The sequence below is a fragment of the Phoca vitulina genome, unplaced genomic scaffold, assembly GCF_004348235.1.
Source record: "Phoca vitulina isolate PV1807 unplaced genomic scaffold, GSC_HSeal_1.0 scaffold20, whole genome shotgun sequence".
Lineage (NCBI taxonomy): Eukaryota > Metazoa > Chordata > Mammalia > Carnivora > Phocidae > Phoca > Phoca vitulina.
The window spans coordinates 17,068,848-17,088,142 of record NW_022589723.1 but is presented as its reverse complement, the minus strand read 5'-3'; the positions used below and the strand labels follow the sequence as shown (position 1 = coordinate 17,088,142).

Genomic DNA, 19,295 nt, shown 5'->3' with positions numbered 1-19,295 from the left:
CACAGGCAGCAACCTCTTCGACCTCAGCCACAGCAACTTCTTCCTAGAAACATCACCAAAGGCAAGGGAAGCAAGGGCAAAAATGAACTATTGGGACTTCATCAAGATAAAAAGCTTTTGCAAAGCAAAGGAAACCATCAACAAAACCAAAAGACAACCGACAGAATGGGAGAAGATATTTGCAAATGACATATCAGATAAAGGGCTAGTATCCAAAATCTATAAAGAACTCATCAAACTCAACACCCAAAGAAGAAAGAATCCAATCAAAAAATGGGCAGAAGACATGAACAGACATTTTTCCAAAGAAGACACCCAAATGGCCAAAAGACACATGAAAAAGTGCTCAACATCACTCGGCATCAGGGAAATCCAAATCAAAACGTCAATGAGATACCACCTCATACCAGTCAGAATGGCTAAAATTAACAAGTCAGGAAATGACAGATGTTGGCGGGGATGCGGAGAAAGGGGAACCCTCCTACACTGTTGGTGGGAATGCAAGCTGGTGCAGCCACTCTGGAAAACAGTATGGAGGTTCCTCAAAAAGTTGAAAATAGAGCTAGCCTACAACACAGCAATTGCACTCCTGGGTATTTACCCCAAAGATACAAATGTAGGGATCCGAAGGGGTACATGCACCCCGATGTTTATAGCAGCCATGTCCACAATAGCCAAACTGTGGAAAGAGCCAAGATGTCCATCGACAGATGAATGGATAAAGAAGAGGTGGTATATATATACAATGGAATATTATGCAGCCATCAAAAGGAATGAGATCTTGCCATTTGCAACGACGTGGATGGAACTGGAGGGTATTATGCTGAGCGAAATAAGTCAAACAGAGAAAGACATGTATCATATGACCTCACTGATATGAGGAATTCTTAATCTCAGGACACAAACTGAGGGTTGCTGGAATGGGGGGTGGGGTGGGAGGAATGGGGTGACTGGTTGATAGACACTGGGGAGGGTATGTGCTCTGGTAAGCGCTGTGAATTGTGCAAGACTGTTGAATCTCATATCTGTACCTCTGAAACAAATAATGCAATATATGTTAAGAAAAAAAAAGATAGCAGGAAGGGAAGAATGAAGGGGGGGAAATTGGAGGGGGAGGCGAACCATGAGAGACAATGGACTCTGAAAAACAAACTGAGGGTTCTAGAGGGGAGGGGGGTGGGAGGATGGGTTAGCCTGGTGATGGGTATTAAAGAGGGCACGTTCTGCATGGAGCACTGGGTGTTATGCACAAACAATGAATCATGGAACACTACATCTAAAACGAATGATGTAATGTATGGTGATTAACGTAACAATAAAAAATTTAAAAAAAATTTATCAAGACTTAATCATGAAGAAATAGAAAAATATGAACAGACCAATAATAGTAAGGAGATTAAATCAGTATTTAAAAACCACCCAAGAAATTATAGCCCAGCGCTATGTGGTCTTATTGGTGAATTCTACCAAACATGCAAATAAGAATTAATGTCAATCCTTATCAAACTCTTCCAAAAAAACTGAACTCCCAAACTCATTTTATGAGGCCAGATTTACCCTGATACTAAAGGCAGATAAGGACACTACAAGAAAACTACAGACCAATATCCCTAATGAATATAGATGCAAACATTCTCAATAAAATATTAGAAACCAAATTCAACAGCACATTAAAACGATCATAAACCAGGATCAAGCAGGATTTATCTCTAGGATGCAGGATTATTCAACATATGCAAATCAACAAATGTTATGCATCACATTAATAAAACGAAGGAGAAAAACCCCAGGATCATCTCAATAGATGCAGAAAAAACACTTGAGAAATTACAACATCATTTCATGATCAAAAACACTCAACACATTGGGTATAGAAGGAACCTCAACATAATAAAGTCTATCTTTGACAAGCCCATAGCTAACATATTCAATGGTGAAAGACTGAAAAGCTTTTCCTCTAAGATGAGGAACAAGACAAAGGTACCCATTCTTACCATTCCTATTTAACAGAGTACTGGAAGTCCTAGGCAGAGCAATCAGGAAAGGGGGGGGGGGGAAGCTAAGTAAAGTGCATCCAAAAGGAAAAGATAGAAGTAAAATTGCCCTTTTTTGTAGATACCTTCTACAGGCATACATCATTTTATTGTGCTTCACAGATATGGCATTTCTTACGAATTGAAGTTTTGTGGCCACCCTGCATCAAGCAAGTTTATCAGTGCCATTTTCCCAACAGTATGTGCTTACCTCATGTCTCCATGAGAATTTGGTAATTCTCACAATATTTCAGACTTTCTCATTATTATATTTGGCATGGTGATCTGTGATTAGTGATTACAAGTCACTGAAAGCTCAGGTAATAGCATTTTTTAGCAATAAAGTTTTTAAATTAAAGTATGTATATTAAATTAGACATAATGCTATATAACACACTTAATAGACTATAGCATAGTGTGAACATAACTTTTAATAGGCATTGGGAAAGCAAAAAATTCATTCAACTTGCTTTATTGTGAAATTCACTTTATTGCAGTGGTCTGGAACTGAACACTCAATATCTCTGAGTTATGCCTGGGTATAGAAAACCCTCAAGACTCAATCAAAAAACTGTTAGAACTAATCAGTGAATTCAGCAATGTTGCAGGGTATAAAATCACTATACAAAATCAGTTGCATTTCTCTATACTAACAACAAAATATCTGAAAAAGTAATAAAGAAAACAATCCCATTCACAATAGCATTAATAACAATAAAGTACTTAGGAATATATTCAGTCAAGGAGATGAAAGATCTGTATACTGAAGACTACAAGATTTTGATGAAAGAAATTGAAGAAGACACAAACAAATGGAAAGGTATCCTGTGTTCATGGATTGAAAGAATTAATTTTGTTAAAATGTCCATACTATGCAAAACCATCTATAGATTCAATATAGTTCCTATAAAATTCCAATGGCATTTTTCACAGAAATAGAAAAAACAACCTTAAAGTTTGTATGGAATCACAAAAGCACCTGGATAGCCAAAGCAATCCAGAGAAATATCAAAGCTGGAAGCCTCACACTTCCTGATTTCAAATTACACTACAAAGCTCCAGTAATCAAAATGATGTGGTACTGCCATAAAAATAGACATAGACCCATGGAATAGAATCCAGAGCCCAGAAATAAACCCTCACAAATACAGTCAACTAATACTCAATACTCTTTTCCATATGGTGATGGTTAAACTGGATAACCACATGTAGAAGAATGAAATTGGACTTCTTAAGACCACTCACAAAAAATTAACTCGAAGAGGATTAAAGACTTAAAAATAAGAACTTAATGGTAAAACTATAAGAAAATATAGGGGGAAAATCCTTGACATCGATCTTGGAAACAATTTTTTTGGATATGACACCAAAAACACAAGCAACAAAAGCAAAAATTAGTGGGACTGCATCAAACTAAAAATCTTATGCATAGTTAAGGAAACCATCAACAAAATTAAAAGGCAACTCATGGAATATATTCTTAAATCATATTCTGATAAAGTGTTGATATCCAAAATATATAAAGAACTCATACAACTCACTAGCAAAAAACAAACAAAAACAAAAACAAACAAACAAAAATCTAATTTAAAAATGGATAGAGGACCTGAACAGACACTTTTCCAAAGAAGACATACAGATGGCCAACAGACACATGAAAAGATGTTCAACATCACTAATCATCAGGGAAATGCAAATCAAAACCACAATGAGATCTCATCTCACACCAATCAGGATGGCTAGTACCAAAAAGACAAGAAATAAGTCTTGGCAAGGATGTAAAGAATAGGGAACCCTTGTGCACTGTTGGTGAGAAAGTAAATTGGTGCTGTTACTTGGAAAACAATATGGAGGTTCCTAAAAAATGTAAATAGAGCTACCATGTAACCAAGCAATCCCACTTCTGGGTATATATCTAAAAGAAAGAAAAACATATCAAAGAGATATCTGTACTCCCATGTTCATTGCAGCCTTATTCACAACAGCCAGGATATGGAAACAGTCTAGGTGTCTGTCAATGGATGAATGGATAGAGAAGATGGGTATACACAGACAATGGAATATTGTTTAGCCATAAGAAAGAAGGAAATTTTGCCATTTGCAACCATACGGATGGACCTTGAAGGCATTATGCTAAGTGAAATAAATCAGACAGAAAAAGACAAATACTATATGATATTGCTTACATATTGCATCTAAAAAAAGCCAAACTCATAGAAACAGAGAATAGTGTGGTGGTTACAAGGGGATGGGAGAAATGGGTAGATATTGGTCAAAGTGTACAAACTTCTGGTTTAAGATGAATAAGTTCTGGAAAACTAATATATAGCATGTTAATTATAGTTGATAAACTGTATCATATACTTGAAAGTTACTAAGAGAGTAGATTTTGGATGTTCCCACCATAACAAAGAAATGGCAATTATGTGACATGATGGAGCTGTTAGCTAACTCTATGGAGTGATCATTCCAATATGTGTAAGTGTATCAAATCAATACAGTTGTATACCTTAAACTTACACAATATTACATGTCAATTATATTTCAATAAAACTGTAAAAATTGACATTAAAATAAGAAAGTAAAAAAATCATCAAGGCTAAAGATAAGGAACCCCTTCTCTTGGATGTTGTGGTCCTATATTAATGCCAGTTTTTGGAACAGTCAGTGTTTACTGACTGATTTGAAATTCTAACTTTTAAATAATGATGGGAGGTAGTCAGCTCAACCAGTGGTTAATTTGAAAAACAACAACAACAACAACAACAACAACAGAGAAACTAACTTGTACTACATGCTTACTATGGACCAGGTACTGTGTCAAATAATTTCACATCTGCCTTGATGGTAGGCAAGGATTAAGTTGAATTGAATTTTGAGTCTCTTGTGTCAAACATATAGTTTAGTACATAGTAAGCCTTCAAAAGTGTTTGTTGAATGTTACTTCTCCTTATATACCAGGATCAAGTAAGTTTTATCCCAGAAATGGAATGATTATTCAACATTAGACTGTATTAACCATGTCTTTTATTTTGTGTTCTGATACCCTGACATCTGGGGCCTTGCTTTCCCTGGAAGGACTAAACTGCTGTAGTTAGCCAATTCCTAGAGATATTAAACAACTCACCCATAAACGTGCTTTTCAAAATGTGATTTTCAAAAGAACCAACCAATACAGAGCCCACAGGACAGCACCTCATTTACTGGGTTCTCACACTGTAGACCTCTATCCCCTTATCCTAATAATTCCAGGACCAGGTACCAAACCGCTACGGACAGTCCCTGTGCCCCAGAGCCTGCTGAAATTATTCAGATTAGTCAATTCTGAGCCAGTTTACCCTGCCTCACCCCTTCCTTCCTCAGAAGCCACAATAAAGCCTCTTGTTCACAGTTTCCCCTTCTTCCCCTCTGACCAGCCCCAGTGTTTCCATGTGTGGCCCACCATGGCATGGTGTGTCTCCTCCTCTTGGGAACAGTGAGTAATAAGCTGTCTTTTCAATGCCAATCATTTCCAGATCTGTTAGCCTTACTATATCTCAAATTTTCTGTTAATACACTATGTTTTAAAACATAGACAATCAAGAAGCATTCAATTGAATTGAACTGAAGTCTTCTGCACAATTTATCTAGTGACAACTAATGTGAAATAAGTGATAGCTTAATCTAAAAACACTTAGAAAATTCTAATTGACAGTGAAATATATATAGCGAGTAATCCTCATTGAACATTCATTTCTGATAAAATATTGGCTATATTTAGGAGTATATCAATGTATAGTAATATTGATAATAATATTAGCTCATGGTTTTCATTTACTGAACACTTTAACATATTAACTCAGAACAACCATATAAAGTACACAAAGGAATTTATATTGTTCTCATTTTTATTGCTGGAGCTATACATTTCCAGTGTGATTAAATTATTCAACCATATACAGCTTTTGGAACAAAAATAGAACTTTTAAAATTTATTTTTGTAAAATAGCCAAAAATACTAAAAGGCAACCTATGGAATGGGAGAAGATACTTGCAAATGTCTTATCAGATTAAGGGCTAGTATCCAAAATCTATAAAGAGCTTATCAAACTCAACACCCAAAAAACAAGAAATCCAGTTAAGAAATGGGCAGAAGACATGCACAGACATTTCTCCAAAGAAGACATACAAATGGCCAACAGACACATGAAAAAATGCTCACTATCACTCATCATCAGGGAAATACAAATCAAAACCACCATGAGCTGCCACCTCATACTGGTCAGAATGGCTAAAATTAACAACTCAGGAAACAACAGATGTTGGTGAGGATGCAGAGAAAAGGGAACCCTCTTACACTACTGGTGGGAATGTAAACCGGTACAGCCACTCTGGAAAACAGTATGGAAGTTCCTCAAAAGGTTTAAAATAGAGCTACCCTACGACCCAGCAAGTGCACTATTAGGTATTTATCCAAAGGATACAAAGTGATTCGAGGGGGCACATGCACCCCAATGTTTATAGCAGCAATGTCCACAATAGCCAAAATATGGAAAGAACCCAGATGTCCATCAACAGATGAATGGATAAAGATGTGGTATATATAGTGGAATATTACTCAGCCATCAAAAAGAATGAAATCTTGCCATTTGCAGCAATGTGGATGGAACTAAAGGGTATTATGCTCAGCGAAATGTCAGTCAGAGAAAGACAAATACCATATTATTTCACTCATATATGGAATTTAAGAAACAAAACGATGAACATAGGGGAAGGGAAGGAAAAATAAAATAAGATAAAATCAGAGAGGGAGGCAAACCATAAGAGACTCTTAACTCTAGGAAACAAACTGGGGGTTGTTGGAGGGGAGGTAGGTGGGTGAAGGGGTAATTGGGTGATGACCATTAAGGAGGGCATTTGATGTAATGAGAACTGGGTGTTATATGCAACTGATTAATCACTAAATTCTACCCCTGAAATTAATAATACAGTATTTTTTAACTAAATTGAACTTAAAAAATTTTTAAATTTATTTTTGTTACTTTTTGGTTACTACAATTGATTCATAAATATTACTTAAAAATATTGGGGATACAGATAAGGAATAATAATGATAGTCACCTATACTTGGAAGCCATCATGTTAACATTTAAGCTACAGCCACACATACACAAGAAGTAAAAATTGTTCTTCACAAAAAAACATTCTGAATGTCTTTCTATGTTAACAAATATTTACAAGATAACTCTTAGTGGATACTTCATAATCCATTGTATGGATATACTCTTGTTGGATTAGGTCCTTTCCAAGTTTTTGCAATAATTAACTTCCTGTTATGTCCATCTATGAACTTAGCTTATGTCTATGAGTCAGAAGATGCTATCAAGTTTGACCTCTTTTCTAATTCACTGTTTTATGTAATAGGACATTAATATTTCTTGTAGAATTTCCCTCATATAAAACTTGAGACTGACAATTTCCACAGGATTGTTGTGAGGCTGAACACATGTAATACTCATAAAAATGCTTTGACAAATTAAAAAATATTTTCAAATGCTAATTTCCTTGACTAAGTGTACATTTTATATCAACAGGTTTAAAACCTCAAAAAGGCTTTTGGACTCACTGGAAACTAGAAGAGCTCACCACAACAACCATACATGGTACTAAGAAAGCACCTTCAACATCTATAAAGGACAGGATTGAAAGGAGTCAGACACGTATAATGGCTGGTAAGTAAGTTTATTGTCAACTACAGGATGAAATAGCCAAAATCAAGTATATTAAGTTATGGATTTACCATAATTTTCTATTAATTAATTCTTTGGAGGGTCTTAAAATAAGATTGATGTTATAGTAGTTTGAATATTGCTTCACATTTTAGTTTTTCATTATAAAATGGTATGTGCTTAATTATGTCCTCCCATTTGCCTATTATATTCTTATATTTATCTTCTATCCTACAATCTCATTAGTTCTAGTAGCCTTTTTATAGATTTCTTAGGATTTTCTGCTTGGAAAATCCTGTCATCTGAGAATAAAGAGCATTTTACGTCTTCATTTCCAATCTATATGACTTTTGTTTCTTTTACATGCTTATGACTAGGACCTCTAAGAAAATGTTAACTAAAAGAGGTAAGAGTGGACATCCTTGCCTCATTCCTGACCTTAGAGGGGAAATGTTACATTATTTGCCTTTAAATAGATTTGGGCTGCCAGTTTTTATAGATGCCTTTTGTCAGGTTGAGGTAGTTTCATTCTCTTCTTGGCTTGCTGAGAATTTTTTTTTTTAATGCATGGATAGATGTAGGATGCTTTTTAGCATCTATTGAGATGAACCTATTTTTTTTTTCTGTTTTAGTCTTTTAATATAGTGAATTACAGGGACTGATATTCAAATGTTAACCCAACCCGGCATCTCTGGGATAAATCCCATTTGACCATTGTGTATTAACTTATTCATCTACTACTGGATTTAATTTGATAAAATTTTGTTTTATTTTCCTGTACTATCCTGTCTCATTTTAGTAATAAGCATTATGTTCCCTCCTCTTCCTTTTTAAAACGAGTTAGTATAAAATTGGTATTTATTCTTCTTCCCATATATGGGAGAATTCATTAATGAAGCCATCAAGGCCTATAATTTTTTCTGTGGGAAAGTTCTTAACAACAAATTCAGTTTCTCTAATAGATGTAGGGCTATTCTGTTATCAGTTCCTTCTTAAATGAACTTAGTTGTTTTGTGTGAATTTTTATTTTATTCCTTTAAATATTTTTGAGTTTTTTTTCTGGGATGCAATCCAGTTACTTAGAAATATTTTGACCCATTTGAGCCTTGCTTTCAAGCTTCATTAGGTAGAACCAGCAAAGTCTTTTGTCTAGGCCTGACTTGCTTTACCTGATGAGGCAATACCCTTCTCAGTATTCTACCCCTTGCTCTGTATCGAAGGTTTCCCATCTGACTGCCTAGAACATGAGCTTTGTGTGAGCCCCAAGCAGTGTTCTGCCTGCTCCTTCCTGTGGGTGGTTCTTTACCAACTTCAGGCACAGGGTCAAGGATAACCCTCTGAGGATCTTTAGAATGCTCTCTGTGTGCATCTGTCTCCTCATTATGCTGACCTATGAACTGTAGCTTGCCATCACCTTCCTGAATGCTAAATTTTACTTTCTCAACTCAGTGAGACTAGTGGATTCTGTTTGGATTCCCATTCCTTGCACTGCGGGGAGGAGACAATTGAAAGGCTCCTACATTTGTTTCTCTTTTCTTAGGGATTACTGACCTGTGCTGTCTATTGTCTAACACATAAAAACCATTTTTTCATATATTTTGTCCAGATTTTTAGTTGTTTAAGAAAGAAGAGTAAATCCAGTCCTTGTTACTCCATAATAGCTAGAAGTGGAGGCAATTATATATATTTTTAAAAGATTAAGAGAAGACCTAAAATATTCTCCTGTATTTATCCATATATTTATCCTTCCTAGCACTTCATTCCTTACTATAAATTTTAGTTCCTTGTGGTGTTATTTCCCTTCAGTCTGAGAAACTGCCTTTTGGCAGTTCTCATAGTTCAGTTTTTCTAGCAATGAATTTCCTTGTTTACTTATCTAAAAAGAGTGTTCATTTTGCCTCTATTTTTGAAGGATATTTTTGCTGGGTATAGAATTCTGGGTTCATTTTTCTTTTGCCTTTTAGCAACATATTGTTCCATTGTGTTCTGGTTTCTATTATTTATAATGAAAAGTCAGACATTATTCTTATTATTATTTCACCATGTCTAGGGTCAGAAACTTCTGTGAAGGGCCAAAGAGTCAATATTTTAGGTTTTGTTAGATACATATCTATTTTTCTTTACAACTCTTTAAAAATATAAAACCCTTCTTAGGTTCCAAGTGATATGAAAAATAGGCCATGGACTGGATTGGACCTCCAGGCTGTAGTTTGTTGATTCCTACTCTATTCAATGTGCCTTTTTTCTTCTAGCTACTGTTAAGATTTTTCCCTTTGTTCTTGGTGTTCAGAAATGTGTCCATGATGTGCTGACATACTTTTCTTTGTCTTCATTCTACTTGGCCTCATTAATTTTCTTAAACCTGTGATTTGATGTTTTTCACCATTTTTTGCCATTATATTTCAAATAAATTCTGTTCTATTTCTCTTCTTTGGGACTCCAACTTAGCATGTATTATATTACTTGTTGTCCATGGTTCACTGGAACTTTGTCAGGTTTTTTTCAATTTTTTTTCTCTAAGTTTTATAGATTTCATATTTCCATTTATTTCATTTTAAGTTCACTGACTCTTCTATGGTCTATGATCTACTCTTAATCTCAATAAAAGAATATTTCATTTCATATATTGTACCTTTCAGTTAAGAATTCCCATTTGGGCCTTTTTTTCTCTCTCTCTTTCAATTCATGCTCCTTTATTTCATTTTATTTTTTTTAATTTCAGTATAGTTAATATACAGTGTTCTATTAGTATTGGCATACAATGTTGTGATTCAACAATGTTGTACATTACTCAGTGTTTTTTAGTAGTTTCTATTACTATTCTGAGATTCTCTTCCTTCATTATGGCTGTATTATCTTTTAAGTCCTCAAACATATTTAAAATAGTTGCTTTTAAGCTCTTGTCTGGTAATACCAACATTTGGATAACTATGAGATTGATTTCTATGACTATCTTTTTCTTGACTGAATCACAATTTCTTGTCTCTTTTCATGTTTTTATGTAATCTTGGGATTTTAATGAAAGTTTGAGGATATTCTGAATTCTGTTAACTTCCACTAAACAATGTTAATTTGTGTTCAAGTAAGTTACTTTGGCTGTTTCAAAGTCCAAATGTTATGTGTTCTGTGATGGTCAGCCACTAAAATCTCCACTTAGAACTTTTAGCCATCCATCTATTCCTTTCCACCCATCCCTCTAGAGCTCCCTCTTCCCACCTTATACATGAGTAATTCAGACACCAGACAAGGGTTTGGAGAGAGCTTATAATATTCAGATTCTGGGTTTTCCCCTCTGCAGCCCCTTTCTTTTTTTTTTCCCCCATGTTCTCCAAATTTTTTTATTATGTTAATCACCATACATTACATCATTAGTTTTTGATGTAGTGTTCCATGGTTCATTGTTTGCGTATAACACCCACTGCTCCATTCAATACGTGCCCTCTTTAATACCCACCACCAGGCTAACCCATCCCCCCACCCTCCTCCCCTCTAGAACCCTCAGTTTGTTTCTCAGAGTCCATACTCTCTCATGGTTTATCTCCCCCTCCAATTTCCCCCCCTTCATTTTTCCCTTCCTACTATCTTCTTTTTTTTTTTTTTTTAACATAAAATGTATTACTTGTTTCAGAGGTACAGGTCTGTGATTCAACAGTCATTAGTTTTTGATGTAGTGATCCATGATTCATTGTTTTCGTATAACACCCAGTGCTCCATGCAGTACGTGCACTCCTTAATACCCATCACCAGGTTAACCCATCCCTTCACCCCCCTCCCCTCTAAAACCCTCAGTTTATTTCTCAGAGTCCATAGTCTCTCATGGTTCATCTCTCCCTCCAATTTTCCCCCCTTCATTTTTCCCTTCCTTCTCCTAATGTCCTCCATGCTATTCCTTATGTTCCACAAATAAGTGAAACCATATGATAATTGACTTTCTCTGCTTGACTTATTTCACTGAGCATAATCTCCTCCAGTCCCATCCATGTTGATGTAAAAGTTGGGTATTCATCCTTTCTGATGGCTGAGTAATAGTCCATTGTATATATGGACCACCTCTTCTTTATCCATTTGTCTGTTGAAGGGCATCTTGGCTCTTTCCAGTTTGGCTATTGTGGACATTGCTGCTATGAACATTGGGGTCCATATGGCCTTTCTTTTCACTACATCTGTGTCGTTGGGGTAAATACCCAGGGGTGCAATTGCTGGGTCATAGGTAGCTCTATTTCTAATTTTTTGAGGCACCTCCACACTGTTTTCCAAAGTGGCTGTACCAACTTGCATTCCCACCAACAGTGTAAGAGGGTTTCCCCTTTCTCCACAACCTCTCCAACATTTGTTATAAAAGTTATAAATTCTTGAAAATATTTTTTAAAAACACAACCCTTTGGAGGTACCAGAGAATGACCAAGAGCAAGTAGAAATTGGAGGGGAGCTGAGCCTTATAAGAGGGAGCCTCTAGTGGATGCAATTTGTGTTCAGGCAGTTGCAACTTTTTGGCTGATGGTACTAGTTAGTCATCATAGCATGTAAGTGGATGGAATTCAAACATAAAGTAGAAATATTAAGTAAAGCTTCCCATTGGTTTCCCAACTGAACGTCTCATTTCAGTGCAACTTGTGCTTTTCTTTATTTCCCCATTTTTAAATTTATTTAAATTTTAGTTAACGTATAGAGCAATATTGATTTCTGGACTAGAATTCAGTGATTCATTATTTACATAAAACACCCAGTGCTCATCACAACAAGTGCCCTCTTTAATACCTATCACCCATCTAGCCATCCCCCACCCACCTCTCTCCATCAATCTTCAGATTGTTCTCTATCATTAAGAGTCTCTTATGGTTTGTTTTCCTCTCTCCTTTCTTTTTTCCCCCCTTCCCATATGTAATCCATTTTCTTTCTTAAATTCTACATATAAGTGAGATCATATGGTATTTGTCTTTCTCTAACTGACTTATTTTACTTAGCATAATACACTCTACCTTCATCCACATCATTGCAAATGGCAAGATTTCTTTCTTTTTGATGGCTGAGTAATATTCCATTATATATATATATATATATATATATATATATATATATATATATAGGCCATATATATATTCCACATCTTCTTTATCCATTCATCAGTTGACAGACATTTGGGCTCTCTCCATAGTTTGGCTATTGTTGATAATGCTGCTATAAACATCAGGGTGCATGTACCCCTTCGAACCTTCAAATTTATATTTTTGTATTCTTTGGATAAATACCTAGTAATGTAACTGCTGGATCATAGGGTAGTTCTGTATTTAACCTTTTGAGGTTCTCCAGAGTGGCTGCACCAGTTTGCATTCCCACTAACAGTATCCTCATCCTCACCAACACCTGTTGTTTTTTGTGTTGTTAATTTTAGCCATTCTGACAGATGTGAGGTGGTATCTCATCATGGTTTGGATTTTTATTTCCCTGCTGATAAATGATGTTGAGCATCTTTTCATGTGTTTGTAAGCCATCTGAATGTTTTCTTTGGAAAACATCTTAAGCTTCTGCCAGTGGGGATGTGGATCTCTCAAGACCTCCTCCTGTGTACTTTTCCCTTCATGTGATAAAGAATTATCAAAGACTTTTACAAATTTGGTTTTATTTCATAGGCTTTAGATATAATACCAGTTTATAAAACCGTGTTCTGGTGCTGATGCAGATTTTCCTATTCATGTTTCATAGTTATTTAACTGAGGGCTGGGAGATAGACTAAAGTAGCTGTGTTTATCCCACCACCTATGTAAAAGTCTCCTTGTAGATGTATTTTTATTATTATTTTTTATGCAAGCATGCAGAACAGTAAAGAACATTTCCCACATATAACAAATATTTGTATTTTTCCATATTTGCCTTACAAGCCTTTTATTTACAGGTTTTTTTGGTACCATTTGTAAATCTGTCTCCCCCTCTCCAAAGGTAATGACTATACTGAAATTTGTGGGCATCCATTCTGTCTATAATATGTAATATTGTTTTTATGTTCTTTACATAAACAAAATACATGAAACCATTTTACATCTCAAAATTTAACAATAATCAACATTCAATAATTTAAAATAATCAATAGGTATTAGCCAATTTTTTTGACCAATATTTTGACCATCAAGAAAACATAGTCAAATTACTCTATAGACAGTCAAGAAAGTTTTTTCTCTTCTCCTAGGAAATACTGTTTATTGAGCTTTTATTTCAATAATGTTTATTCTGAACATCCCTTATTTATATGTTGCTTCATGATAATCCTTGGTTTTTCAGAAGTTATTATTTCAGTATCCATTTATTGCAATCTAATATGAAGATTCTAGCTGGCGAATTATAATGCTTGAAAGAGCTTTTATACTGTATTTCTAATGATCATTTTCATTTGAAATAAACATAAATGTTGTATTTGATTCAAAAACACTTGATTTTAATAATAGGAAATCTTGATAAAATGTATCATATATTTTATTTACCCCTAAATATTTGAAAAATACTTTTTATATTTGATTCTAAACCATGCCTGGATTTTTCTGTTTCTGGATGAGATCTTCTAAGTCTGGGAGGGCAGATTAGGGGTTTAATGAGTGTTTCCTTTCATATACTTCTCAATTAAAATTTAATAATTTAACTTAAACTTGTATAAGTCTTTAATTTGAAGTATGTACTTCATAACATATGTTAACTTTTTAGAGCCTTATTAGTAATATTCTTATGTGGCAGTTCACTTTTATTATCCCTTATAAAGTAAGAAAACTGAAGCATAAGAAATTAAGTAATAACTTACCCAAGGTCACATACCTGATAAGTAGTGGAATATGAATTCATACCCAGAAAATTCTGGCCTTAGAGTCTGAACTCATAGCCTACTCACATGCTTCCTCTTAGTCATTTAATTTTACAAGCTTGTAAGTACATTAAGGCTTAAAATTGTCATCATAGGATAAGAGTTGTAACTTATAAAGAGTGGGCCATAGCCTTAATCCTTCATTCATGACTAATGTGAATGAGTTTTTAGATCCTTTCCTGGGATCAAATTTTAATACATGAGAAGGAAAGAGGGAGAGATGTTAGTAGAAGGGTCAGAAAAAGCAGAGTAGGGGGAAAATTCACTTATTTCCAAATTTTGTATATGGATTCCTCTAGAAATAGCAGTGGTTTGGGGAATTGGAAACCCACATTCTGGGGCCAAAGTAGTCCAGAAGTACAATGAGAGCAAAGGGTTGGAATTTCTAATCCTCTAAAAATAACTGAGCCTCCACTGGGAAAGCACAGGTCTGCTATGCACCAATGTTTTTGGCAGGGGAACTAAAAGGGTGGTTGTACCATTTCAAAAAGTCAAGAAATGCTTAAAGAGGGTTTGGGGTTGTTTTTTGTTGATTTGTTTGTTTTTTACAAAGTAGTTTTTTTCTGTAAATTTCTACTTAGATTGTGACTATTAGGAAATCTATGTGTTTATTTGAACTTTGAAGCTCTTTTATATTTTTCTAGGGCCCTAGCCTACCTTTAAAGGTATCTTGTTGAGTTTTTATATTAGTTAGTGGTCAATGAGTACCTCTCCTCCACATAGTATTTCAGAGATCCAGGCTATTTCCGCCCTCTGGGGTCAGCCTATAGAACTGCATTAGAATTAATCTGCTCCAGGAGAATATAAGAGAAGTATTAAAAGTCTTGGCTAAAGTTATAAATTTCCAGTTATAAAATGAATACCTCATGGGATTGTAATGTACAACATAGTGATTTAGTTAATAATACTGTGGGCAATAATAAAATTTGAGTATCAAAGAAAATTTTGGAGAAACTGCTTCTATCACCATGATCTTGACAGTTTTTCAATACTTAAAGACTGCCTAATAAGTCAGTGGTGATATTAACAAATGTGATTTTTTGATATCATATAAAGAAACATGTCAACATTTAGAAGATCTGCATAATTCACTGAACCAGTATTTTTCAAATGATCAGTACATTGTATTTTTAAAAATAATACATGGATTTTAAAAATGTGGTTTTAGATTCCACATTGCAACCTACCATTAAGAAGTTACAACTTGTCAAGTTTTGGTGTAGTATCAAAGAATATTCGCAATTATATGAAAAGGCGATTCAAATACTCATTTTTTCCAATTATATGTGTGATACCAGATTTTCTTCATATACATCAATATGCAAATATAATCTTAAAAAATGTATCACAACAGAACAAATTCAGAAGTAAATATTGGAATCATGCTGTCTTCTACTAAGGCAGATGTTAAAGAGATCTTTAAAATGTGAAACAATGTTACTCTTCTCAAAACTTTTCTTGAAAATAGTTATCTTTTTCTAAGAAAAAAACAAGATGTGGTATATGCACATAAATACACAATGGAATATTACTAAGCTATAAAAAAAGAATGAAATTTTGCTGTTTGCAATGACATGGATGGAGCTAGAGATATAATGCTAAGTGAAAAGTCAGTTAGAGAAAGACAAATACCATATAATTTCACTCATATGTGGAATTTAAGAAACAAGACAAACAAGCAAAGGGGGGGGGAGGAGAGAAGCAAACCAAGAAACAGACTCTTAAGTATAGAGAACAAACTGATGGTTACCAGAGGAGAGGTGGGTGGAGGGATGGGTGAAATAGGATGGGGATTAAGGAGGGCACTTGTGATCAGCACCAGCTGATATATTGAAGCGATGAATCACTCTATTGTGTACCTGACACTAATACTACATTAACTAACTGGAATTTAAATAAAAACTTAAAAAAAGAAAATATTTAGTTTTCCAAAAAGATGCTATTTAACATGAAATGAGTTTATTACTATTATTTTTAATGAACTAATGTTCAAGATTTCTCAGTTTTATTTTCTATTATAGGAAATACTAATAGATACAAAATCCATATAAACAAAAGTCCTTTGGTGTCTTCAGTTATTCTTAAGAGTATAAAAGAGCCCTGAGACCAAAAAGCTTGCGGGCTACTGCCCTACGGGAAATCACTGTGAAGGTGCTTGCTCCATGGCATTTGAGAGCTACCATATCTTGCTTGTAGTTTTACAGTTTCTGTGTTGCTTATCCCCAAGCTGGACTCAGTAATCACTATGGAGAATCCCCTAAACATAAGACTCAGATAATTTATTTACTAGGCCATAAGTATGTTTTGATTTGGAAACTTTTCTGCAGTTACTAATGTTTCTTCAGCACCGACGTATTTAACTTGCACATTAAAGACTTGAATTCCTTGATCATGTTATATAACCTTTCTGGGCCTTATGTTTCCACCTGAAAAAAACTGATGTAATTAGATTAGATTATTTCTATATTCCCCTTCTCTAACTTTTTATTACGCTATTACTTCTACTCTTAGATGCTGAATAATCTTCCCAAGTGGTTGTTGACTGTTGAGGTGGAATTAGCAATAGAGACTGGTGGCTTAGATTTATTATTTTAGAACTCTTCCCCGTCTATATTTGTGTGCATGTGCGTGTGTGTGTATGTGTGTGTATCTTGTGTGTGTGTCTTGTGTGTATATATATATTAATCTGTGTGCTAGAGGAATGCTAAGGCAGGTCAAGAGCAGAACTGGGGTAAAACATGAGTGTATGTATATATGCATGTGTGCATATATATGACTTTCAAGAAATAAAATAACCTATGCTCCATGTATAATGCTGTCTCAGAATTGCTTCTTCTAATCCAAAACATATTTAAACCATAATTTCTCCTTGACATTTGAGATGTTTATTGTCATGTGGGCTTAACTTTTCTCCAAAGTTTTAAAATGAAAAAAATGTTCTGTTTTTGTTTTTAATGAAATAGACAGCAGATAGTTAAAATTTGCCTTCCAAACCAAATGGCATATCTCCCTTTTTAGGACTGGAATGTAAGCAGTTATAGAATTTCAGTATCTGGAATGACTCAGGATTTACAAGCCAGCTCCCCTTAACCAGTGTATTGTTAGATTATTTACAAGACTAAAGTTTTAATGTTCATTTCTCTTATTGTGGTACAACACCATATAACCTTTTAAACTCAGATGAAGATCATTTTTGAAAAACTATTTTGATACCTCTCTCCTAGTTTTTAAACCCAATTTTTCTCTTTATCTGAACTTGAAAGTTAAAAAGTTAAAGTACTTCATCATTTTTTATAAACTGTAGTTTAAACTACATGCAGTAAAAAATCCTTATATTCAGTTAACATGTAACTTTTAAGTACCTATGTGTATATCATTATACTTAGTGCTGGGGGCGATAAGAAATAGAAACGAAACATAGTGTACTAGTAACTAGTTACTCCATACACAAGTACTAGTTGATATTTAGCAAACGATACATGTTCCAGAAATAGTAATAGCCCAATGAACAATAGCCCAATAGTTACTTGAATTTTAATTTGTACCTCTGTCAATTTGCTACCTCTTCACTATCAGCAGTGCTTAGGGACAATAAAAAAAGAACCCTTAAAACTTGAAAATAAAGTAGCTTTCTGAGAATTAAGCCAGTAAAATCTTGACATTGTGCTTTCATTATACAATATTGAAAGAAAACCAAGGAATTTGCATGGCTAAAGAGAGAGGAAACCCCAAAACACTAAGATGGCCAGAGATATAAACTCTCAATGTGGTAGTAATTTAGTAAGTTGTATTATCGTATTGTCATTGGTTGTATTTTATACTATGTGGAGAAAGACTATATGAACAAAAGTGGGATAAATAACATGTGGCACAAAATAGGTGTAGCCTGAAGAATCAGAAACCTGCAGTGTTTTTACAGAACTATCCAGATTTGACCATTGTCAATTACATCTTTATAATAATTTGGATAATATATCTTTCAAAACCATCTTACCTCCCTTTGCTTTGATGCCATGTTTACTAAGCAACTTTCTAATTACTAATTTAGCTTTTAAGATAATCTTCCATGGTCTGCCACAAGGTGACTGGCAGATATTTGGTTTGTTGATTGGTGGTTGTGGTCAGAGGTGCTGGATAGCATGAAAAAAAAAGTGGGTTCTCATTGTATTATGAAATGCATTAACATTCTTTATTGAGTGACAAGAAAAAGCCATGCTAAGGTGAAGTAAATAACAAGGATTTGAATTCTTCTGAGAGATTTAGTCACCGGTTTGAACAAAACAAGGTGGTATGTTTCTATGCATTTGTAACAATTACATTTGTATCTTGCTTAAATATTGGAATCATGCTTTGTAGTGAGGTATGCTCATTATTCTGTCACTGAATTGGAATTGGTTTAACCATTTATTTAGTGACAATTTACTGAGTGCTTACTCTATGCCAGAGACTTTCAAAGGTGCTTGGGATACATTAAGTGAACAAAACAGGTAAGATCCCTTTCCTTATAAAACTTCTGGGTTGGTGAGGAGAGGCAGACAATGGGACAAACACAGTGTACTAAGGAAACTATAAAGTTTGTGTTGAGCAGTGAGAAGATGGGACAGGTAAGGTGGAGCCAATTGTTTAACAGCTTTGAATGATATTTTAAAGAATTTAAATCCAATAGGCAATAAAGAACCAACATGGATTCTTCAGCTTGCAACTGAC

The 19,295-nt window shown here is 34.6% G+C and overlaps 1 protein-coding gene across 1 annotated transcript in view; it reads left to right on the top strand.

Moving 5' to 3' along the window:
* Positions 1-19,295, top strand: part of FAM227B (family with sequence similarity 227 member B) — a 210,254-nt gene that overhangs the window by 54,506 nt on the left and 136,453 nt on the right. The window contains exon 12 of the mRNA XM_032417961.1: positions 7,607-7,744. Coding sequence (XP_032273852.1) covers positions 7,607-7,744 — 138 coding nt within the window. The remainder of the gene's footprint in view (positions 1-7,606; positions 7,745-19,295) is intronic.